A 26,330-nucleotide genomic window follows, 5' to 3' on the forward strand; every position below is an offset into this window, starting at 1 on the left:
TTTTCAAATTCTAATGTGCTTCCTAGCAAGCGACCTGTTTCCAGGTGACAGCGAATTCCAACTCTAGAAATGCAAAGCCTTGAGGCTCTACCCTCTGCAGCAGGAGGCACCATCCACAGCAGCTTCTGTGTGTCTGGGGAGGTCATGGAGGAAGCCAAGGCAAGCATTTGATGGCACTGAACGCAGGACTCTACTCAAAGAAGGGGAGAAGTCACTTCTGGTTAAAACAGGTAGAAAGTGAACAAAGTGCTGACCCTGACGTACCTCCTAAAGAAGGGAAAGGTTTCTGAGCCGTGGGAGGGAGGGGGAGAGCCCAGACCTGCCTCCTGCCCCGCTGCAGCTTGCACAAGGCAGTGTGCACACTGCTCCATCCACCTGCACAAAGCTGGTGCTGCACTTCTCCTCTCATTCTTGAGCTTCCTGGAAACTCATAAATCTACAATGAGACACCTCTGGCCCCTGGTCTGCTGGGAGATTATGATTCTATTACTCATATTGTTCAGGTGGGTAGGTTACATAGGGCTGGCTCAAATCTTTTGTCTCAACTGCTAAGCAGAGACTAAATTACCACACACCTTCTATGGCCATAAAAAAGGCAAGAAAACAGTCCACAGATAAGAAACCATTGAGTTCATAGTCTGTACTTGATGCAGTGCATATCAACAGTCCTCTTCTAGAGCTGAGATGATATGTGTTCACACTGATGTTTAAAAATCAAGATAGCACTAATCCCAACAGAATCTTTTTGTGTACAGAAGTCCAAAAAAGCCGAAATATCTTAATGTAATCCTGAGTTTTTACAATTTTTATTGCCTATCTTTACATCCCACCCCCCATATTATAAGAGTTTTTAATTTGAAAAAAATCCAAACCCCTACTTTTTATTTTTTTCTTCTTGACTCACAAAGATTCAGACAGTTCAGTGGAAAAAGTTTGTCACTGTTCTAGCAGGGACATAAATATATTCAATGGAATAGGTTAGCAAGTGATAGACTGTCCTTCCTACATTTAAGGGTTGTTTTCCTTGAAGATCACAGGCACAAAGGAGACATTGTGCAATCTTGTTTACATGTGTGTGCATCCACAGAGTTTTGCAGAGAGTAGTGTGTGCTGTCTAGAATTTGTGGTTTGGCTTTCAATTGTAAGATTTTATTTTTTGTGCCTTTGCAAGTTTTAGTAGCTGTTGGTTTTCTATGACATTTTGGTTTTTTTGCTGGAAGAAGAGATGGGAAATGACGATAACAAGCTCAGAATATCAACTTTCATGGAGCTGGCATGCAAGTTATATTAATGCACCAAAACTGAGGAACACTGAAGCCATTTCTGAAAGGCAAGACAGATTACTGAGGAAAAGTTCCTTGTGTTACAGCTGCAGATGAAACTGTAAAGGCAATGAGTGACTCAGTGACAATGTAAGTGAGGCACTGCTAGAAGTTAGTGCATTTGCAATAGCAGTGGGAATGCTTTAGCACTTTTTCCAAGAAAAGCAGGCTGGATTTCACGCTTACCATGCTGAAATGCTGCTGAGCTCACTGGGCTTCAGAAAGAGAATATACACAGGCTGATTCTGTCAGTATGCAGTCACAGAACGGGGAAAGAGAAAGAGCTAAAAATCCACCGAGGTGAATGACCAAAGCTGTGTGCTGACAGTACCTGTGTGGGTCCGAATGTGCTTCTGCAGGTCTCCAGAAGTCTTGAAGGACTTGGTGCAGTTCTCCTCGGTGCAGCGATAGGGCTTCTCCCCGGTGTGCGTGCGCACGTGGCTCTTCAGCCCGTACCCTGGCGGCGGCACAAAGGGGGTCAGCACAACCTCAGGACACTCATCAACCATCACCAGCAAAAGCTGGGCTTGCTAATCCAGGCAGCAATGTTAATGAGTCACATTTACTCTTTCATTCTTTGCAAGCTCTTCATTCTACCCTACAGAGCAGCAGAACTCTAGGTAACGGTTTAAAAATTCTTTTTTTTTTTTTTTAATGTATTTCCATAATTCTTCTCCTTCCCTTCAGAAGGATAAACTGCAATTATGTGGACAAATATTTATTCTGCCTTCTGAAGAAGCCGTATGCTGTGCATTCCATGGAGTTTTTACTTCTTCCCACTACTGTCATCACAATGACATTTGATTATTTGCTCACACGAAAAGCAATAACCACAAACAAAGTCAGCAGTAAAATCACATATACAGGTGCTAACCAAGAGCAGTCATAGACACTCATTCTCTTTAAGATTACTTTTAGGAACTCATCATCATAAAAAACTCTACCAGTCTGAAGTGAACTTTGGATCAGGCCCTCTATAATTTATTTTGCAATGAACATTTAACCAAAATTTTCCTTTCAGCACTTCACTGAAAAGATAATGACTAAAGAAGCCTGAAACAGCCATTTTAGAAAATGAACCTGAATTTCACTTGTATCCACAAGTGATGTATAAATTTGCACAAAATAAAGTCTGTAAGAAAATGACATCTGCTTTATTTCAGCGAGTTCTCCCCAAAACAGCTGGAATTTCTGTTCTTGATGTTTTTAAAAGCATGAAGCATGGTAACCAAGCTGAGTATTAATTCATATTTATATCTAAAATAAACTCAATTTCTTGACCCAACCCAGGAGAGTTCTTAACATTTAAACCAAAGACTACTCAGTACTTAAAGTGAACTTTGTCCAAGGCAAGGATTGTTGAACTACAATAGTACAATGGCTCTGATCAAAAATACAGTATTTATACACAAACAGCTTTTTATAGCCATACACCAGTGTGTTGCAAAGGAAGAGAGTATTTAATTACATAGTTTTGAAATTCCTTTACAAACACCATGCAATTAAAATTAGGTGCAGCCCTTTAAAAGTGTGGTTGTTTCCCTTTTGACTTTTTGCATCAGTATTTATTTTGCTTGTTTCTATTCAAAGCAATTATAGCAAATGTATTATATCAGATTAAGTTATCTCAAAAATACCTTATTAAAAAACAGAGCCTAACTTTTCTAAGCATGATACTAATTTACATTCCAAGTAAAAGAACAAAATTTGAAACAAGTTTTGCTCTTCCACTTCCTTCCATGTTTCATTCCTCATAATTGCATTTTGCACAATCAAATCCCATCTCAGGGAGAGCATCACTTATGAGCAGAGTAATCTGTACAAATGGAGAGTTTACTTCCTGACAGATGTCACTCTGATACAAATTCAATAAAGGACACTTAAACCAGCATCTTCTCTCAAAGTTCCTTTCAAATTTAGACCAGAAGATCAGGAATCTGCTCCTAGCCTACAGGTTCAGCTTTCTATTATCACCTCATTTAACTTTTGCTATTAGTTTAATGCTAAGAAAGGCCTATTTTTACCATTAATTTGACTGCAGAAGACAGGTGAAGAGCGAGGGAAGTGTTGAGTGCTTCACCTCCTTCAGTAAGAGTTAAATCCTCTGTCCTTTCTATTGCTACACTAGCTGAAAAGGTGACTTTTTTCCAGTTGTCCCAACCAACTCAGCAGTTAAAAAAGGCAATATTAAAAACTTACTTTATTCACAGACAAACACAAACACTAACAAGCAGGAGGAGCTAGTCTGCACAAGATTACCTGTTGCAAAGGCTTTGCCACACCCAGGATGTTCACACTGGTATGGTCTGTCTCCTGTGTGAGACCTTTCATGCACCTGTTGACATCCAATACAGTGACTTAATGAAATGCTGTATCTGGTTACTTCAGCACAGAAACAGTTCATTCTCAAAGCCAACATATTTGATTTATCTTACTAAGATTCACATTGAAGTGTCTGTTCATGTCAGTGATGACAAAATAATGAAATATGGTAACAACATTGTCCCTAATACTAAAGGTGTCTCTTTGCAAGGTCTAACCTGATCCTGCCAGTCAGTTTGGCACAAAACACTTCTGTAAATACATGCAAGAGTTTCCATCATGCACTACATTAAAGACAGGAGGTAAATATGCCTCAGAGCTCACTCTCTGATTTTTGACTCCACTGAATGCTTCCAATGATGCTCTTATATTGCATGAAACCTCTACAGCAAGGACATCATTTTAGCAAGTGACTCCTAAAGCCAGCCACTCACTGACTCCTGAGGTCACAGACAAAGCAGCACTGTGAGCAGGTTACCTCCTCAGCAAGGGATTGTGCCAGCCTCACATGCAACGTGAGCAGCCCTATACCATTCACCATTTCAGTAATTCCTTTACTTAATTTAAAATAAGGAAGAGAATTAAGAAGTTGCCATCTGTGAAGAAAAGATGTTCCAGTTTTTCACTCTGAATATTAATTTTGAAGAGTCTTGCTTTGTACTGTGATGGTGAAATATTTCAAAACCTGGAATATTTGCTTGATCATGCATAGGTGTAAAGTTGGTAAAGCAATACTGGATTCCAGAATTTCTGTGACACTGCTGGTGGAAACAACCTCACCATGCTGGCAATAGAGCAGCTGAACATGATGCCAGAGCACTAAGTAAATCAGCTGAGCACCACAATTACTGTAAAATCAATCCAATAAACATTTGACAAAACAGCCCCATTGCAACTGGCTCCCTCTCAATTGCTATTACTTTTAACCACATAATCTTTAAAAAAAAAATCCTATTTACAAAGCAGCAATGCACATTTTACATCTCATCACCTTAAGATGGTGAGCTGTTGTGTACAGTTTTCCACAGCCATCATAATCACAGCGAAAGGCTTTCTCTCCAGTCTGCTGAGATTTTGCTGTCACTCTTGTTCCATGTCCTTGCAAGACAATCTTATGTGAAAGAGAAAAAAAATATTTAAAAACTCCAACCACATACTAAAAAAAAGAACAACCAAAAGGGGTCAGAGAAGTTACACACTTTATTTTGCTATCAAGTCCGAGCTGATTTTGACAGGTTTCTTTTGCTTCTCTTTGCTTTGCTATGCCATGTATTTCTGAGCCCTCAATAAATAAACTAAAAATAAATAATTGAAAATTATTATGGAAACTGTAAAACATTACTTGTACCTAGCAAATTAAAAGCTTGCATTAATTAGTCCAATAACAAAGACAAATGATTTTAAATATAAGCACAGTGGTAAAATGCCCAAATTAGTAGATAAGTCATTGGGGCTAGATCTGTTCCTAAGGGAAATTAGTTCTAAATCAGACCACCTTCAAATATAAGTTCATGGAAAGGCCAAACAATAGTTACATGTCCTTAGAATGAGCACTTTTTGAAAATGAAGGAAAGTATTTTGTACTTGCTCTGCCATGCATGTATTTTGATCAAGCTAATTGGAGCATTGTGAGCTGGGTTCTGCTCTCCCTTGTGACCAGAGGAAAATAAACAGCACAGCTTCAGGAGGCACCTGACACCCCTTGCACAGGCTCCTTCCCACACTGACATGCAAGAAACATGAGCAATACCTGACACTGACGCAGAGAGAACACAGAGGCAGCAGCCCAAACATCAGCATTTGCACACAACTGTGCAAAGCAATCCAGACTGTTTTTACATGGTCTGTCCTTTCCCATCACCTCCCTTCTGTTACAGATCCAATTCTATTCCCAAGTGTCAAAAGAACATTTCACAGGCTGGATGAGGAGACAATACTCTCAGCAGCAAACAGTGTCAGCTGCAGCAGGTTGCTCACAGCCATATCCAAATGGGTTCTGAGTATCTCTAAGGATGGAGACTCCTGAAGTCTGCTCCCAACTTTCACAATCCCAGCTGATTCTTTTGGCAACTGAGGCTCTGCAAAGTGGCTCCCTTTGCTCAGTAGCCTGCTCAGATTGCCCCTTGCCATCCCTGAACTCCAGACTGCTCCTCATGTGCCCTGCTGTGATGCCCTTCTGCAGATACCAAGGATGTTAAAATTCCCCATGAGGACGTGGGCTTGTGGACACCGGGCTTGCTCCACTTGTCTGGAGAAGGCTTCATTTTCCTCCTGATCATGACCTTGTGGCACAGTCACCACCTCAGCACCCACACTGAGCCATCTCCCATCCCAAAGCCCTGTGCAGTCACTGGAAGGGCAGTTCTTGCTGCTCTCCTTCCCCAGCTGGCCCTTCTAAAGAGCCTGCATCCATCACCACAGCACTTCAGGCATCTGAGCCCTCCCAGCACAGCTCCCTATTCCAGGGAGACTGCAGCCCTGCAACAGCACACACCTTCATTTCCTCTTTCAGAGAAATCACAAATTTGACTGCCAACACCTTTCCTACAGATTCTTCAGAGAGGATGGGATAACCTGTTATGTTCAGACTGTTTGTAAGACTAAAGGAGCAAAGTTCAATACAAAATTTTTAATCAGCTGAAATGTTCAACTCCATCACTTCAGAAAATCTTCTCTGGAACCACAGAGAAAAACAAACTTCTGCATCAAGAAACTATTAGTGATACTATTGTTTAACCTGTGACAGCATGAATCACAGAAATCACCTCAATACATTAAGGATCATGAAGAATACACTTGGTTGAGCACCTGCATTAAGGCACTAATTTTTTTTTTTTTTGTAACCTGCTACTATTTCTTTGTTGTTCCAGCATATAAAAATATTAATATAAAAATATGTGTATACTTGCTAAGTTCTGCCATAAAGCTCAAGTATGCCAAAGCTGAAAAGAAAATGAAAGCAATTCTGTAATGTGCTGATATCTGCAAGGAAATAACCAGCCATAATCCTACCAATGTTAAGATGGATTCAAAAACTGGGGAGGAAGCACCTTTCTAATAATGTGGAACTTACTGAGAGGAACTGTGTACTTCAAATACTTTTAAATAGAATGAATAAATAAAGAGAATTTAAAACCCTTTATTTTTAGGAGATCTTAAATGCATCCTGATCTCAGAGAGGTAACACAGGAGGAAAACAAAGATCTTGGATCAGATTTTTCTACTGCACACATAAAAGCAGAATCATATAACCAAGGTGTGTATTATGAGCAGATGGGTATGACAGGTTTGAAAGGAAATAGTGAGATACCCATTTGGGCACACAGAGTCTTTTGTTTTCCCATGTCGAAATCACAAAGAGGTTTTATGCTTTTTTTCTTTGCTGAAACACCTAACTAACCACATGCAAGTCTGAGTGACTGCTTAGCAGTGTGACATCTGTTCTGATCCCTGTGGACTTAAAAAATTTATAAATAGACACCTATTTAATTCTACATCTAAATATGAGACTATTTTATAAATTATATATTAATACATATGAATACAGAATAAGTTAAAAGTAGGTATCTACTTAAATCAAGATATAAGAATGATTTCTATTTTCATACTGAACTGATAGCTGTGGGCCCCTTCAACTGAAGGGTAGGGAGGCTTAGTCTCAAATTCTGACCCTTATAAGGTTGTAGTCACCTTATAAGGGTCAGAATTTGAGACTAAGCCTCACTACCTTTTTGAAATATCAGATGTTGTTTTGTTTGGAACACGCAGTGCTCCATAGATTGGCACATTTCCATATTGCACATATGTTGCCATATATGTATAAGATAAACCATGTCCACATTCAGTTTGCTTTGGGGTTGAAGCCAAAATCAATATTTAGGTGGATACTGATTACAAGTAATTTTGCTTAATAGGCTCTTAATTCAGGTAAAACCAACAAAGCTTTTATCTTACTCTTCCTTGAATTTTGCCTTTCATTGGAGTTGTATGTCTATTCCAGCCTACAAGTGCAAACTCTCTAAATTTCTTCATTTTCAGGAATGTGGTCCAATACAGTAAATAATGCAAGTATTAGTTACTCTCTCCTTCCACAGTCATGCCACACAGGCACAAGTGAAGTGTCTGCAGCTTTAAATATTATGGATCTAACTTGTAGAAGATTAAAAATAGAAAATTTGAGCAAACTGTGAGACGTGAGCCTATAATTACTCCTTTCACACATGATGTATTTTGAACTTGGAAGAAGACATTTTTCCTCCTTGTCTACTTCATTTTTTCTTAAATTAAGCAAAAAGGAGAAAGAAGCCCAGAGAAGCCCCATTCTCAATACAACGACTTTTCCATTTTTGATTTTGTCATCTGAACATGTGAGGATATAGAGGTTTTAGTATTATTTTAGTTGTATACTTGAAGCCCAGGATACATTTTTTTTTATCTTTTCCTTTAATGAAATACATTATAATGCCAAATACCATTCTCCTTACATAATTTTATGGATCCTAAGGAAAAAAGCTTGAGAAAACTTAGTAAGTTGCACCTGTATTTTCCATTACCCTTTGAACTTTTACATTAATCTTTTAACATGTAAAGGTTTTTACATTTCTGTGTACTAACAATATGGATCCAGAGGAAGAAATTGAAGTCTTTTTCCGTTCTTTAAGCATTCTCTAGGAGCAACACTCTTAAGTACTGATTCCTTATAAAACTTGCTGAAAAGGTCAGGGATCCTAACAAGGCAAGTGTAATCAAAATAAGTCATTAAAGAGAGAACAGTTCCAGACCAATGCCTGGAATGGTCTCTCCTAGAAGAAATTTAATAACTGAGACAGCATTTTTCTGCTTTAAATACTATCAAAAGTCAGCTCCTTCTCTGGAAAGAACTTCTGAAATACTTACATTCTTACTGAACAAATACTCAGGTCAGCTAGAAAACTCTTAGAAAGCCAACATAACTTTTAATTACCTTTTAACAGGAAACCCCCCAGACAATAGTAAGTATAAGAAGATCTTTTACAACTCTTGTGACATGATCTTGTATAGAGTGAGATACTATAATCTATCTGTATAGTTTGAAATCTACAACTTCTGAAGGCTAGAAACAAACCATAGTTCATGGCTACAGGGCTCCCTATCATGCACCTTGCTGGGCAGAAAAGACAAAAGAAATCAATATATTTAATTATTTTGTAGTAAGAACATACCTGCATTTTTTTATCTTGTTCATTTTCACCTATAATTCCTGTGCTACTAACACTGTCATTTCCATCAATAGACACCTGAAAAACAAAGTTGAAATGGGAAAAACATTTACACCAGTTATTTTCATTCATCTGAGAAACAGAGGGTTACAGACACCTCCTGGGTTTATTATTTCATAGCTCTCTAGCTCCCTCTTGGAACATGGTTATCCCATAGTACATGAACTTACACAAAAATCACCACTTGCAGCACCTGCATTACACAACAGACCAAGAGAGCACAGCAAAGTGGTTTTATAACAGGCTAGGAAAGACTGCAAGGACCAAGGATGTTAAATTAATAGACTGACAAAAGTATTACAATAAATAAATAAATTTAACAATACTGAGTTCTGACAAAAACTAAAAAACCCAAACATTTACTTATTTTATAATAAGGATATCTCTCTGACTCCTTGTACTTGTTTCAAACAGCACAACTGCTTTTTGAATCAAAACACCTAAGACAATGTGTTACATCTCCATTTGAACTAATCAAATCACAACTAAGCAAGGACTTGGGTATTGCTACATAGGTTTGTTTTTAAAGACAGTCTCCAGGAGGAGAAAGCTATTGCTGTTCCCAAGGAGCTCATAAAAATATTTGAAAGACTGTTCGATGTTAATGTGAAATTTTTATTTAAATAAAAATGTAATTACCCAGTTTAAACAAACACCCCAAACTCTCTCACAAGCAGCAGCTCAAAGAACAGCAAAGATACTGGTCACTATATAAAAAATTAAAGTATACTTTGCATAGTTTCCCATCCCTAAATTGTCTCTGTACTAACCACAGGCATTCACAATATTGTCTGCCTCCATTATATTCAAGGCTGAGACTGATGGGTGCATCCACTTAAGCCTAGCCTAAGTGATTTTATTCTTCTCTAAAGCAGTTTGGCAGGAACCCTCCCTCCCAAGGGCCACAGCAGGCCCCTGAGATCCCTGCGGGTTGTGTGAAGCACCTTGCTCACACACAGCACCAGCCCCCAGCAGTTTGCTTGGAGACTGGCAGGAACTCATCCCATGAGAGGTTTTCACACACTCTCTCTACATTAGACAATTTACTTTTGGGAGCTTTGAGCTACAACAATAATAAGGAAAGTGCCCAAGCAGAGGCAAATTTACATTACAAAAAGATTGAAAAGAGTGTCAGAAAGCAGGTAATTTGGGGGTGTTTTTATTCCTAAGAGAAACAATAGCTATTTTGGGACCTTCCCCCTCAGAATTTTTAAAGGAAGAGGGGAGAACCTGCACAGAAAGGAGACTTGAATTACTTCATCCTGAACTTCCTGTTGCTGGTAGAGAGAAGAACTGCTGGCATGAAATTAGAACTTGATCAACTATTGGAAACAAATGACCCCAAGAGAAGGTGTGTGCATGTGTTGAGGCATGCACAAATGCCAGTTACTGTGCTCTGCCAGCAGCTGGGATGGCACAGGGAAGCAGTTTATGGAAGGCAAGGATGTGTTGTAACCTCTTCACCATTTCATCACCTATTCTCACTTCACTGAGAGCAATGACCTTTTCTCCTTGCTTGCTTTGGGAGGATGGTGGCATTGACTCAGCCCAAAATTAGAGGACCCAAGTCAAGTCTGCATGTGCTTTGCATGTTGTGCAAAGTGGCACTTTGCTGCCTCAAGGGGAAGTGAGGGACAATAAAAAATGTACACATTCCACCACTTCCAGTGAGCTTCTGGGGACTCTGCTTGGACCTCTTTGTATGAACTCTCTTATATTCTACATATAATAGAATATATAATAGAATATTATATGTAGAATGTAAGAGAGTTCATACAAAGATCTGGGGCACCCCACTGATCTTTCTGTTTCTGCCTGTTGCATAGGACAGGGAAACAAGAAAAACCACCACTCTCCAAATTCACCTTTTTCTTCTTTGCCCTTTAAGTTTCGAAAAGAAAGCTTTAAAAGAACCAAACCGAAAAAGACACCCAACTTTAAACTTCTCTTTTGCAGTATTGTGAGAATTCTGGAAGGATTCCAGGGCAGATCTTTGAGCTCCTCCTAAAATAATCTCCTTTATGCTAAAGAAAGATTTAGTCTGCCTTCAAATAAAAACACAAGGGCACCTATATTGAGTCAAACCAAAGGCCATACTACTGCACCATTTCATTTCCACCAGTAGCCAGTAGCAGATGCTGGAGAACACTAAACAAACAGGCCAAGCATGTAGTGATGCATTCCCCATAATATTCTGCCAACCTCCAAGCAATTTGTGGTTTATGAACTTCCTGAACCAGAAGTCACGTGTTTCTACCTAATAGCCATGGATGCATATTTCTTCTATGAATTTATCTCATTGCTCCTTGAATCAAGGACATATTAGTGTTCACAATATCCTACAAGCAGTGCTTAACTTTGAGCTGTTTGAAACAGCATCTTCATTCTTCTTGAACCCATCACATGTGAGTTTCACCTGATATTTCCTAGTTCTGAAACTGGTGCAGCCAATGACAAGGCACTACTCTTTTTTGGGCTACCTAAAATTCTATAAAATCCTATCCTATACTTACCATGTCTATTTAATTTCTTCCTGTACCTTTGTCAAGGTGTCTGAAGCTATGAAAAGTATACCTTGCCTCGCTATGAAGAGTGCATGGACATGGAGAAGAATCACAAAACCACATTTCTTCTTTTAAAAGAGATCCAGGGTTCCGACCATTGAGCTAATATTTGGTTTTGTACCGAAAAAACCCCACAAACCAGGTGAAGTTCTTGGAAATTCACTTCTACTGACTGTCCCCTAAAGCTTCCAGCAGTACCATTCAGAATAAGGTTCTGAGATTAAAGCTTAAAGAAAACATTTTTTCCTAAACACACACACAAGTGCACGACAGAAAACAAATTCACATTACAGAATTAAAAACTCATATTGAGTTAAATAAGATGAAAATGCAAATTTATTTGCATTTACAGAAACATGTCAGAAATTATGATTAATATAGCTGCTGGTTAAGAAGGACAAAGTTGTGCTTGATTTAATCTAAATTAAATAGTACCTGTGGAATGTGATAAAAGCTTGTGATTACAACTTACTAACATTGAATTACCTTTAATTTCATGAAATGTTAAAGCACAGCATCACAACACAATTTGACTGCCTGCCTTAGGATCTCTCAATTCTAACAGACAGAAGCATAATGAAAAGAATAGTGAATAAGCTGTTTAATTATCCTAACTGGCCTCACAAATTTTGACAACTTTCTGTGAAATTAAAAGGACAGATTTTAAAATATATTCTGCTCTTTTTCCAGAGCAATACAAGCACTGATGGCAATTATCCAGCAACTGGGACACTGCTTAACTACAGAGTCATGGAAGTTGCATCACCCATTACCATACTTACATCATGCTTTACAGAAGCCCAGGAAAGTGAACAACATGAATTTTGTGCATCCTACTGCATTTTTACTATTGAAAATATGGATCAGAGAAGTTTTTTTCTGAACTGTCTGATTGTCTTTTCTACACTTCATACCATGTGTTGCCCTTGCTCAGGACACCAGGACACACTCTTCCCATTCAGGAAAAAAATTAATCCAGCAATAGTGCCTGAACAAGAATAACTCAACTTTGTCCTTCTTTGCAAACAGTGTCCTTCCAAGAGACTCCTTTGCAATGCTGTAGGATAGAGAAGATCATCATTTGGCTGTCTAAATGGCTTTCTAAATCCTACTCCAGTTCCGTGTTCAATCCTTTTTCCTTTTTATGGAACACTATGCACCAGAGCTGCTCAGGACAGTGAAGCACTGTCATGACAATTTGGTGATCTCTCTTCTAGGAGTCTGAGACTCTCCCAGTTACAACTTCATTTCTTAAACAATTGGCTTGTGCTGCCAGGTATGTTGTGCTGTACATTTTTTTAAGACATGATGGCTAGAGAAAATGCCTTGCAGAGTACCTTGGCTGCATATTGCTCCAAAGCACTGATGGTGTCAGGGTCGATGGCAGCATCTCCTGTGTGCAGTCCTGCCACGGTGCCATCAGCCTGGATGGCCAAAATGGTGTCAGACTGTGGCATCTGCACTGTGTGGTGGATGTAGGCAGTGGTTCCATCCTCCAGCTGCACAGCTTGCAGGGCACTCTGGTCATAACTGTCTGAGGAATGATATTGCACACTGTTAGGCTTCTGAAAGGAGCAGCAGGGTGTTACATGAGAAACTACTGCTCTCCAGGAGGTGTCTCCTGAAGTCATAGACACATATGAAATATATGGGAAATATAACCACTAGTTTATAAGAAATATAAACACTTAAAATAATACTATGAATAACACAAGAATTTGTTTTCAAGACAACACCTCCTATAGTTTTATTTCTACACTTCAAAAAGTACAAAAAATTTATATTGATCTAGTTTATTTATAAGGAAATCAGGAACACAAATATGTTTTCCATTTCAAATCCAGCTACAATAAAATAAAAATAATATAACAGATCTATTGATATCATTACTTCAGATTTTAGAATTCATAGATCTCACATTTTAAGAAGAGAATCATGCAAATATGCAAAAGAACCACAAATATAAAACAACTTTTAACAAAAAAAAATCTATATTAAATTCTTTCCTCTTACTATTGTTGGTTGTAAAATGTAATTGTCACACTGGTTTAAACAGACTTAAAATATACACTCGATCACTTTTTCTAGAGAAGTGGTGCTGTTTCCAAGACTGGTGTAATCATCTTCTGCAGAAACAGAAGTTATCATCTGGAATAACAACATTTGCATTCTTGACTGTCAGCTGTCACATTTTCTGCCCTACGACCTAAAGGTATCAACTCACTTTGAGGTGATCCTGGGCTAAATAAACAGTGAAATACACTGGCTATGATTTCATTTATAACTGTTATATGAGGCCCAAGTCAAGAACTGAAACAGTCATGTCAACAGTTTTCGGCTGTCAAAGTTAAAGCAACAAGGAATTCACACTGGCAATCCCATTAAGATGACAGCTTTCAGAGAGTATCCTGTGAAACACTGCTGAAGGTCTGTTGGACACTGAGGTGACAAACCCCACTTGTGAGAACAGTTACCTTTTGAGGTGTGATGAATAAATGCTGTGGTTCCATCCTCCAGCTGAACCGCCTGTCCATCCTCCAGACGCAGGCTCTCCCCTGCTCAGGAGGAACAATTACAGCACTTCAGCAAGACTTCAAAGAATCCTTAGATTAAGAGATTAAACACTAAATACCCAGGACTACAAAATACCTAAGATCTCTTCATGATTATTTCCATTAAAATAAGAAATCGAGCTATTATCATGACTGTTAATTACTTATTAGCAATATTTATCAGTAATACATTATTTTAGAACATATTTCTTGTATTATTGCACTCACTGCTTTTAGGCATAGGTACATGTTGAACATAAGCAGCAGAACCATCTTCTAATTGAATCACTTGGCCATCCATTAATTTACCATCTGAAATATACAGAATATTTTTAAGAATTGTGTAACACATCACAGTTTTAGTACACAGTTGATATTTTCTAGATTAACATGTAAATAAAATACCAACAAGAAATAATGTTTGGTAAATAGAAAGCACAGTGTGACTGTACAGAGCTTTTAAAATTCTGTGATTAAAAAACCAGAAAAGGTCTGCTGTCCTATCTGTTAGGCAGAATGTGATATCCAGGTTGGAACCATAAAGATCTCTTCACTTTTGTTTGACTCCTGTTCTGAATTTCATTTTTGCATCTTATTAGTGGCGAAACAAAAACATTTATTTTATAGCATTTCCATAACTTCCCACTGGAATTGGAACTTCAGAAACATTGTACAGATTTTAACTGACTTTCAATGCAAAGAGAGGGTTAGAAAGGAGAATACCACTTCAGTAGCCATCAGCTGGCACTGCTCTGCCTACCTTTAGAATTGTGCTGTATGTAAGCAGTGGAGCCATCAGCCAGGGTAACTGCTTGCAAACTTACACCTTCCATGTTTTCCAAATTGTCACCATCTAGCAGGGAAAAAAGTTCACCTTCACTACAACCAGCATGGAACCCTAGAAATCTCAGCTGAAAGACCTCCATAAATGATGCCATCCCCTCAAAGCACATTGGTTTGACAAATAAGAAGAGCAAGTAATTCTTACTTGCTTTCTGCTTTCTAAGCCTGGGACACGTACTAGGGTCATATATTCTAGATTTTGCTCTGTAAACATGACAGGTAAATGTTATTTTCCTTCAATAAAAAAAATACAATGTCACTGAATAAATAACTACAAAGCTGAGGTTTTAGGAGAGCTATGAATTAAATCATCAGAGCCAACAGTGAAATAATGACACACATACTTGTATTGATAATTTTGTTTTGTACAAACTTGCCATTAATACACACAAAACTATTTAGATTAAAATGCAGATTTAGGAGAGAGTTTGTAATCATGTAAAATCATAGCAAAGCTGTCGGGAAACACCAAGTTTAAGCCAATTTCAAGTCATTAATCTATTTTAAAACTCAACTTGCTTAATAAATACTTAGATATCAACTGAATTTACAAAGTATAAAACAGTAAGACTTTACAGAGAATAAAGTCAGATTTTATATTTCATATATTTTTGGCACATTTACACTTCTATTATCTTAATTAAAAAATAATTTCCATACAGAATTAAATGAGTGAATTTAATCAATCTCAGTTAACTGTTTTCTGTTGGACTTTTAATTCAGAATACATAACATGAATGTTAGTGTTTTGTCTGAGTTTCAAAGAGAAAAGACATAATAATGTAGAGGTATTTTAACCTGAAGGGTCACCTTGCACAGCTACAGCTTCTGTTAGACACAGAGTCACGTGCTGGGCCTCCATTCCTCCTCCAGAAAATTCTGTCATTCCCTGAGAGTCTCGATTGATCTGAGCTAATAACATTGTCTACCTAGAAAGAAAGTATGCAAAAACAGAACATTGAAATGCAGAACCAGCACTACATAATCCCAGCTTAATGTGATTTTTTTATAGAGCTGCTACAAATATTTTATGTTATGTTTTGTATAAAAGAGATGCAAAAAATGATGGATTTATCTGGAAAGTACTTTGAAGGAATAAGAGTTATCTGAAAGAGATAAGTATTTTACTTTATTTAACAATTAACTTTGATGTAAAGGACTTCAGGTAGCAGCTATTTATATAAAGTGCATCAACCACATTTAAATTTCAGTTAAACATATGTGATTTAACCAATGTACAAAGACTAATGGTGGTAATGACAGTACAGGTAATGATACCTATTTGTCCCCAGAATTGAAATAAAGCTGACAATTCACACATAGTCACCCATGACAACAGGAGGGCTTTATCTGTATAAACCAAAGATCTCTTCAGTGCCAGTAAGGGTTAAAAACAACAACACACTGCAAAAGTCTAAGTGAACAATTCAACTATTTCCCTAGATTTTCCAGAAAAGTTTCTGTTTAAACAAAATCAAAACAGTCTGTCCTTTAAAATAATGAAGCATCCCATTATAAAATTTGTTAATTAGACAGAAGGCCAGTGATCAGAGAGTGACTGCTGTATCTCACAGAACCAGACAGAGCCATCCCTTTGCATATTCACATTTTTACCCAGGCATGTTTTAACATGGGAGATCACGTCACAGCTTTTAATCCTAGTGTGGTTCCATGACCTACTGGTTTATAATTCAAGGCTGAGAAGAATAATCTAGTGGGTTTAATTTATTTATGAATACCTTTATAAATATATTTAACTATTTTTACCTCTACAGTCCAGAAATCGGTTACTGAATAAGCAATTAATCAACAGTCTCAAAGACCACTGAGAAAATTGTACTTTTCTCAAAACTAAGGAATAAGGAGCACAAAATTAGACCAGGTAGATACTCCAGTGTGCCCACAGTATTTTAAAAAGCTGCCACACTAATTCAGTAGTTGACAATTACACCCAAGCAGTATCTTCCAAATACATCCATGTGTATACACAATACTTTGTATACACTTGGATGTATACATCAAATACTTTTTTCTAGAGCTGCAGGCTCAGTTTCTTATTTCCAGTTAATGGAACAGATACAGTTGAACAAAGGAAGTGGAAAACAAGGGTACCTTTGGGAAAGTTTTAAACCTCCTGCTTTTTTCATACGTTACATTGAAAATCATACCAAAAACCAATAACTTTACTAATGATCAGTACATAATTCTGCAAGAAATATGCCTTCCAAGATTAATAGCCTCATAATTTCTCTCTGGAACATTAAGGAAATTAAAATACTGGCTTGCAACAAGGAATTTGAACCTTGAACAACTGGCATCAAAAAGATGCAATTAAGAGAGAAACCAAAATATAATTCAAAATGGGTGTCAAGGTATTTTTTAAGATCCAAGAGAAATGGATAATTCTTCCCAACATCCTTTCCAGGAAAAGAGGTTTTTAGGGAAAAGGAGGCCTCTAAAAGAGATGTAATACACAAGAAAAGGAGAAGCCATCCAGACTAAATTGCATTTATAAAGATGTCTCTGAAGAAAATGAAAGAGGAAAATTTGTTTGGCTACTATAATCTAAGAGACAAGGAACTGTATGAGGATATAGGAGACCCTATATGAGTTCAACCTCTTCCTCTGCCATGTCCGTGACTGTGAGTTTGGAAAAGTAACTTCTTTTCTTACTACTCATTTATCATCCCCCATCTCAAAATAGGCAGAAAACTTTTACTCAGGAAGCAGTTTGAAAAATCAATCATGATGTAACTACAGAGTCAGTCTAAGCAGGCACAGAAGCAAAGCAGCCCAGCATTCATGTACTATGCAGCAAATAAGATCAGAAAACTGTTGCAGTTAAAAGAAAAATGAAAGGAAAAAAACCCAAACAAAAAAAATCCCCCAACAAGAATAACAATCTAGCAGCAAAAGGACTTTTATCCCGCCCAGTTTACAAGGGCTGCTTTGCTGGAGGTACTAGTGGCTTGTAGCAAGTTAAATTAACTGTTTCTGGTATTACATGCCAGTGGTACCCAGAGCCTGGCTGCTAACAGAGGTCTGTATTGGCAACATTTTCCATGCACTCAGTTTTCAGGACACCTCATGGAAGCAGGCTGCAAAACAGCTACACCATTGCAGCCAGCAGAGAAGAAAGGCTTCACAACCACAGGTGTTCACCGGAACTAGAGTGAAACAATTCCAGCAGACTCTACCTCAAAGGGTCTACTGAGGAGAACTGGACAAAATATCTTTTGAGATCCCCAGCACCTTCAGTGTCATCTCCCTTCCTGCAGGACTCACGGCTCTGCTCCCACCCTTGGGCAGCAGTGAGGGAGGCAGCCCATGCAGCCAGCTGCAGAGTTCTGAGAGTCTGAGCAGATCTAATGGCTTAAGGGGTGAGCTGCTACTTTGGAAGGAAAAGAAAGCTAATGCCAGATACATTCAAGTACTGCAGGAGCAATAGTATTTGTTTAAATTGTTTCACAGTGTTTGTTACTGTAGCACGGCTATCAACTCACACACACTGAAAACAGCTGAAGGGAACTGCTGCACACACAACAATGGCTACAACTTTCCTCTGTTCCAGAGGATCTGGACAATCACACAACCTCACACCAGAACTCAGCAGCAATGCAGCCTGTTTCTCCCAATTGCAGCTTCTTTCAATGGTCACTTCCAACACAGCCTTTTCTCAATCCTCTGTCCTTCCACTAAGTTCCTTATCCCCTTCTCCTTGTACCAATTTTCTTCCTCAGTCCTATCACAATACCAAATTTCCAGGACATGCCTCTTCCCAGCTATAATCCCATCCTTCTTGTCAGAATAATATGAAATACTTCCATGCCCACACCAACTCCTTCTCCAACCAGTCTCCAAGTCTTCTCTTGCTGCTGCTCTACCCCCTTCCTTCCTCTCTGTGTCACCAGCTCATGTTCAGACCCACCTTGGAAGTACAGCCCCCACAAGAGGCTGGAGCACTGGGGTCCCCCCACACACCAGCCCCAGCTCTGACTCCCTCTGCAGGGACACAGCAGCTTTGCTCTGACACTGCTGTGCAGGGAAGAGAGCCCTCAGCCAAAAGTGGATATGCTGCTCCTTCCAGGCTCTCCTCTTCCTCCCCACTGGAGAACACTGACTGGCCAGACAGGGCAGGACAGATGCAGAGTTGGCCTGTGTTGCAGAGAAAAGGGTCAATCTATCAGAGGTAATGCCACAGCATTACTTGGTGAGAGCAGTCAAATACAGGAACAAATTGCCAAGCCAGGTATGGACTCTCCATCCTTGTAGAGGTTCAAAGCACATTCACACAGCCCTTGGCAACCTGGGCAAATGAGACTTGCTTTGATCAAGCCTGAACCAGATAAATTTCTGAAAGCCCTTCTAACTTCACCTGCTCTCTGGTAATAATTTCAATAATGTATACATCCACAACAGCATCACCTTGCTGTTCTTGTATCATCCACCCTGCAAAATCTACTCTCCTAACATTTTAAAATTGCTTTGCTTTTTCAAAACCAGTTGGTTTTCATCAAACTCAAATCTCTTCCTTGCCTCCACTTCAGTCACTCTCTTCAGTCTCCATCAAATTTGTCTCCATCATTTTTTCAATCTGAATCTAACCATCTTCTTTCCCTAATCCTTATCATTGCTTTTATTCCTCTGCATTTGCATCAGTTAGCTTTTTTCTTTAAATCTCCTGTCTGCCAGGAGTTCTGTCAATAAAAAGCTAGGAGAGATTTCCTTTACCCACTTCAAGTACTGCAGCTCATTAGTTGAAGGCAGCTGAAAGTAACCATTTTTAGGAAAAGCCAGGAACCCTGGGGTGGAGCCTACATAGCAGCTTGGCAAGATTGACACAAGTGGAGTCTGCGTCATCTCAAGAGCTGTCTTACAGAAAAGACAAGTCCAGGCTCACTCATGAAGCACTCACTGAAGTGAAAACTTGAGAGTTGACTTTGTGAACTCTTGCAGATCTTCACAGATCATAGGCAAGCTGCAACTGTCAATTTCCAAAGGCACATCAATGACGCTATCTGGGCAGACTTTCACAAGGACACTAACGTATCCTGCATTCCTGAAATGATTAGTCACCAAAACATGTCTGTGGTATCCATGCAGAGAAAATCTTCCCATTCTTTTAGATGGTTCAAACACTTCTCACAAAAAATCAGCCTGAGGCAAAAAAATTTGACAGAAAATCTCTGAACTCAAGAGTGTGTCTGACCACAGGCAGCCACCATCTCTCTAGCACTGATCCCTTCAGCAGCATCCAGCAGGACACAGAGGTGCAAGCTCTTATGGAAAAAAAAAAAAAAACAACAAACCAACCACCACCCCCTGCAAATTATCTGAACAGAAAAAAAGTAGGCACACATTAAATTCTCAACACTTGGAAACCAAAGCATGTGAGGGAGGGAAAGGATGGTTAAAAACAAAAGATTTTTCACAAAGAGTTCACAAAGTTGCCTATCTAGAGAGTACCTCCTGTAATTTTTTTCTCCACCAATACTCAAACAAATAAAATTTTCTGGGTCCTATCACTTGTTTTGGAGAAAAGATGCAATGTTAGAAGAAAGGTTTTTATGTAAACTCAGTGTAGCAGCTGGAAACAGCAATCTCCACTAAAAACTAGGAATCAGCAACTAAAAACAGCAGGTGGAATTCAGGCAACTGAAAAGCAAGGGGAGAGCTGGCAGAGGGCACGGCTGCTCTGGAGCAGAAAGGGGGTTTGGGGCACTGGGGAACTCCAGCAGCTGACAGGAGAGCCCAGGGTGGCTGGAAAATAGCAGAAATTAGCAATTTCATCACTGTATTGTTGGACAAAGGAAAAATCCTGCAGAGACAGTAGCAGAAAATCCTTAGAGAGACAAAGATGATGCTTAGAGGATGATTAATGGGAAATGGAATAAAGTTTGTAATAGCAGTCATGGAAGAAAATTTACTGTTACAAATACAAAATTAGAATGTGCAAACAAACTGGGAAAGAATGACAGGAAAAAAGCTACTCTAGACATTCAGCAACTTTGTGGTTGTTCACTCCCCTCATGCAGGCAGCACTGAGAAGTTTGAAATAATATGCATTTATTTCATTTGAAAAGAAACATCACTTTTATTTTAACACACTTCTAAATAATGTACAAAACCATTGTAACTTTATAAAACATAAAAACAGCAAACAAAAACCAATCAAGAAGGGTAATATGGCAAATAATACATAGCCTCATAATAGTGAAACTTTTATTAAGGAATTTTAGAAAACTATATTCCCATGTTTGACAAAGCTGGATCCCAAAATCAATTCAAGAATACCTGCAGTGTAACATTATGAAGATTTTTCTGAATTAAATACTGCTTCCTTAGGGTCCTTGTCAACTGATATGATTCCAAAGAGCAATTGCAATCATTGCAAATTGCAGATAGTAATTTCACAAAGCTAGTCTGAGCAACAAATGTGTGAAAACTGAAAAATAGTACCTATAATTAACAATCTGGTTAAATACACTTCAATTGATAATTCATATGTGTTACAGCCTTCTGAGTCTCAGTGCAAAAAAAAAGTCTGACAGACTGGAAAACTGACTCTTCCACACAAAGCTTTTTCAGGCAACCCAAGAAGACTTTTAGCATTTCTTCCCCCACTAAATACATAAAGTCATTTGTCATCTTTAAGCTCAGAAATAGACACAGGAGAACTAAGACTCTTCTTACAATCTTACCTCTGCTCCCCTACATAGCTGCATGATAATCTTTTCCAGCATTAAGCAGAAATCTGTAACAGGGTCAGAAATTTAATCTAGATCCTGTGGGTGCTTTGATCAAACACTTCAGGAGACATGGATTTCCTTCTTCATCAACAGCCCTTACCTCTTCCAGGATTTTACTGCACTGAAAAATTGGGGTATGTGTTGTTGTCAGTCAGACTGACTTTCAGTAAGCGTAACAACTACTTCATATTGGGCACTTCTTAATTGCTATGTGCTTTCTCACATAATCTCAATTTCTTTTACTGTATTTTCTCCAGTCTCTTGTAAAGGCAAAACATAATTAAACAGCAATTTCCACCACATTAATCATCCACAGTATAAAATGGAAACAAGGCTGAAATACAGAATAAAAACCTCTCCTACAGAATCTGATAACATCAGTTGGATTCAGGTAATTTAGTAGCAAATCACACAATCACTTTCTAATTTCTTACATGGTAAAGAAGTGTTGTGAATAATAAACAGACCCTAAGTCTGGTCCTGCAGAAAAACCTGACCAAGAGTGAGAGCACTGTCAACTGCACAAGCACAACATACACACTCTGAAGCAGTCAAACTCAAGGCTCCTTTTTATAGTATTTCAACCTTTCTGTTGAACAAGAGATACATCCTAATAAGAATGCAGTTCAAGACTAATTCACCGCCACAGCGTTTGGTATTTCTTCAGAGATGAAAAATAAGTGCAGGACCAAATTTATCATTGCCTTAACCACACATCAGTCTGACTTAAGTGTGAGCAGTGGGAACCACATTTAGCCTGACAAAATTACTTCATGTTCCAGCAGTCTTTTTCCCCCAAAAGTCATTTCCATTCAGCTTATAGGGCAAATGCTATCTACAAATTGTGACCATTAAAAGTATTGTCTGATATCAATGCTTGCATCTTATAGAAATTAAAAAAAAAAAAATTGGATTAACCAGTGCAAATAAAGAATATTTACAAATCCTTACTCTAATGAGATTATGTGTGTGTATTTTCACTCTGTGGGAATGTGAAGGCTGCTATTATTTTCAAAAGGTATGGCATTTAAACACAGGAAGATTTAGAAAGTCACCCACCAACAAGTCCTACACATGTGAGAACACTCAGGCTGATCCCAAATATGACTTCTAAATTCACACATTTCTTGAATGTAATAGAGAAGAAATTACTGGTTAATGAAAGGAGGCCAGAGTAGTTCCATCAGCACATGAGCTGTCAGCAGTGCTGACAGAAGCTAAACTCCTTCTGCAGCTCTGGGACAAGCAGCTCACAGCAAACACCCAGTTCAATCATCTGCCCTGGGTGCATCATTCCAGCAGCATGGCTTCCTGAGCCAGAGGTTTGAAACAGATTTGGGAGTTTCCAACAGAGCCAATTCCAAAAATCCTGCATGGAAGCTGACAAACAATTGAGATCCATGCAGCACAGAGGTACAGACACCAGGATTCCCAACTTTTTATATTAATTAAGTACAAAAAACCATATTAATGCAGCTGGTCAATGAACAACATGCTAATGACTCAGTTAATGTTATTATTACTTTTATTAGCCATAGTAATACACAGCAGCAGTTTGGCCTGAGGAGGAGCCACCCATATAATCTGTCCCAAACACCAGATTCAAGCATGCCTGAAACACGTATGGATCATTAGGAAAGCTGGGCTGTGTGCATGGAATGCCTTGCAGACCTACTGCAAATGCAACTGCAGAACCCACCTACCCAAACAGCCCATCAAGTTTCTCTCGATGCAGGTGGTGTTTCTTGTTCATTGCTTCTCTCCTGGCCAAACTTGTATTATCAGTGCTCAGGCATACCTTCCTTTCTAAAGAACCTCAAACCCATTTCTTTATTGCAGACTGACTGGTAATAAATTACTAGTGTTTTAATAGTCAAAAAAAGGTTTGGGTAACTAATCCTAACGTGCAAACTCAAGGAAAAAAATGCTGAATGGCAGGTTAGCTGATTTTCTGAAAACACTTAGAACATGACTAACAAAGATGAAAAAACCCCAAACCTAAAGTAATTTTACAGCACATGTTAGTGAAATAAAGCATTTCATTCCAAACTGATTTTCACTCCAGAAGTATAAAGGGAAACAGATGAACCAGTGTGTTTTTAAAACTACAGGCTTTTGTTTGGTTTGTTTTTACCATCAGGTGTATATATAGGTAAAATACATATGCAGAAGGCATCCAGTTGATGCATGTCACAACTGCATCTAAGTCACTCCTAGAAATGAGCAGTGATGCCTATTTACACTTAAAAATATATAGTTAACTTCTGAAACACTTCATGGGGCTACTTATCCCTTAAATCATAAAACCACCAGTTATATCGGTGTTTTAAATAAAACTGGGAATATCTGGTGATTAGATGTACAGTTAAGGGCTAAAAATCTGAAAGAAACTGAGAGCTACTATTTCTATTGCTGTTTTATCTTCATGCCAAACAGACTCCTAACTTTTTAACTGTCAAGCAATCACAGAAGTCTCTTATTTACATCACCAAAACAAATGAATCCTGGCCATACCCTTTCAAATCCTGCAAATCCACGGAGACTGCCAACAAAGAGAGGAATTTTGAGTGGGTTGTTTTGTGTGGCTATGAGTTAATTAGCAATCTGGTAAGTACATCACAGATGTATCAGCATTAGCCATGACAGTTAATGGCAGTGCTTCAGCACAGGCTTGCATTTCAGGAGCTAAAGGGGCAGCCTGCTGGATTGCCAAAGCCAGATTACAAACAGAATTTGAAACAGTACATTGAAACACAGCCTACAAATCTCTGTGCAGCATCACATTAGCTATGTATGAATATACTTAAAATATGAGCAAACCAACTAACTTGCAAATACAGACCCATCTTCTAATTCTAATCTGTTATCAGAAATGAAGTCCAAGAGTATTAGACAGGTAACACAATTTTCTGCTCAAGTGTGTAGAGGGAAACATTCTGCAGACAGTAAAATACAGACCGAGGTAAACCTTACGCAGTTTTAAGTGCAACTCTGATGTCAATCTTGAAAATTGCAAAACCTGCTGGAACTGTAAATCCCCTTTGAAACTGAAAATTTCATTTATTTAACAAGTGTTATCTTGGTGGAGCAAAGTACAGTCCCAATATACAATTAAAGTCCAGCCAGGTAACCCAGAAAATTTTAGTAGAGTAAATTACTGGAAGCATCTACTAATTTAGTTCAATTTGGTTTGGAGTAACTGATCAATGATCCCTGGGGCACAGAAGGGGAGCAGCAAAATCATATTCCCTTAAGTAAATACAACTAAGGGCCGATGAAGTTACACTTCAGTACAGGCAAAACCCCACAAATCCCAGAGTGCCGAGATGGGTCACCAGGCTTCCTTCCTCTCCTGCCTAGAAATGGTGTCCATGGAGAGACACCTGGCTCAGACCAAGAGCAGAACACCTCAAGTTACAGGAATTTGCACTTCAGAGCTGAACTCCTGGGTTCAAGAGAGGATCCATCGGTTTGGATCGTAGTGTATCTTAGGGATCCATGAGCTAAGCAGAAACTTTCCTCCCACCTTTTGGGATGTTTTGTGCTACAAGCCACAGGAACAGACTACCCAATTCACTCTGTCTTTGCCAGGTGCGCCGATTTCCTCGCAGAGAGGAGATAAAAACCCAAGCTGTGCCCAGTTAACGCTGAGCAAAAAACAGTGACACAGGGAAAGAGTCAGTGAGCGGCAAGGCAAGGCTGGCCTGGGTGCTGTGCTGTGCACACACATGGCAGAGGAGATACAGGAGATGGCACGGGAGGCACAGATCACGGGATGGCCAAGGAAGCACGTACAAGGCAAAATGCAGACAGGAAAGGAGTAACTACAAGAGCACCAAGAGGGGTCCCACCCTCCTCATGAATATTGGCATTCTGGCCATTGTAAGGCCTGAAACTGGAAGAATTGCCCTGATGATCTGCGTGTGTAGAAACCCATCCAAATTAATCCAAGCCCTTTGGAAGACAATTCGCTTCATAGGTGGCTGCTAACGACTCCTAAAACGCGACAGCCCTTCTCAAAGACTCCACCTACGCTGAGCATGTGTTAAGGCTAAACTCTTCAGGTGAGGACTCACATGCAACAGCAAAGGAAGACCAACATCCCGTAGGGTAAAGGAAGCCATCCTGACCAAACTAAAGCCGAGGAACCCCCGCCCTTATTATCCCTGTGTCCATCCCACAGAGCTGCAGGGAGCAGTCACAGAGGCGGAGCTGGCCACTGCTCAAACTCCTGGCAATTCCCTTCTCCTGGATGGCACAGGGCAGCAAAACGTCCACTAAGCTGAAGCAGCACACAACTGGAGATATTCTAAAGAAAAAACTAATTTACAGCCTAATTTTGGCACCTATTACCAGGGACTATTCATCACTTGACTATCTGTGCCAGTCTCCTGAGAAAAACATTAAAAGCTACACAAGAATGAAGACAGAGTGAAGTCAGTGTGACTTTCTACCTGAAGTTCCTTTTACACTAATGTAAAGCAAAATTACTCTTCCTCAGATAGGGTAGTACAAATGAAATATTAATTACAACGAGAACAGTTTAAATAAATTATTAAATCAATTTGAAATACACTTCTCAAAACTCTTTCAAAATGTTTATTTTTACATCTCATTTAAGCTGCAATCCATTACCAAAGCAATCATCTATTATTTGACCACATATTCCTGAGGTTCCTTTTCTGCAGTGATACAGACAGATCGCTTTTGACAAACACAG

At 38.9% G+C, this 26,330-nt stretch overlaps 1 protein-coding gene across 4 annotated transcripts in view; it reads right to left on the reverse strand.

The window, feature by feature from the left end:
* The window catches only part of ZNF143 (zinc finger protein 143), a 38,473-nt gene that overhangs the window by 10,667 nt on the left and 1,476 nt on the right, over positions 1–26,330 (reverse strand). Inside the window, exons 2-10 of one of the 4 annotated variants that reach the window (XM_059848861.1) lie at positions 15,672–15,790; positions 14,779–14,871; positions 14,247–14,330; positions 13,941–14,021; positions 12,804–13,000; positions 8,846–8,920; positions 4,636–4,755; positions 3,582–3,657; positions 1,654–1,779 (exon numbers count right to left, since the gene is read on the reverse strand). In XM_059848861.1, coding sequence (XP_059704844.1) covers positions 1,654–1,779; positions 3,582–3,657; positions 4,636–4,755; positions 8,846–8,920; positions 12,804–13,000; positions 13,941–14,021; positions 14,247–14,330; positions 14,779–14,871; positions 15,672–15,783 — 964 coding nt within the window. In that variant the 5' untranslated portion in view covers positions 15,784–15,790. Of the gene's footprint in view, positions 1–1,653; positions 1,780–3,581; positions 3,658–4,635; positions 4,756–8,845; positions 8,921–12,803; positions 13,001–13,940; positions 14,022–14,246; positions 14,331–14,778; positions 14,872–15,659; positions 15,791–26,330 lie in introns of all 4 variants that reach the window. The other 3 variants (XM_059848860.1, XM_059848863.1, XM_059848862.1) reach the window with 3 other exon arrangements.

This window comes from Haemorhous mexicanus, chromosome 6 (assembly GCF_027477595.1).
Source record: "Haemorhous mexicanus isolate bHaeMex1 chromosome 6, bHaeMex1.pri, whole genome shotgun sequence".
NCBI classification, from domain to species: domain Eukaryota; kingdom Metazoa; phylum Chordata; class Aves; order Passeriformes; family Fringillidae; genus Haemorhous; species Haemorhous mexicanus.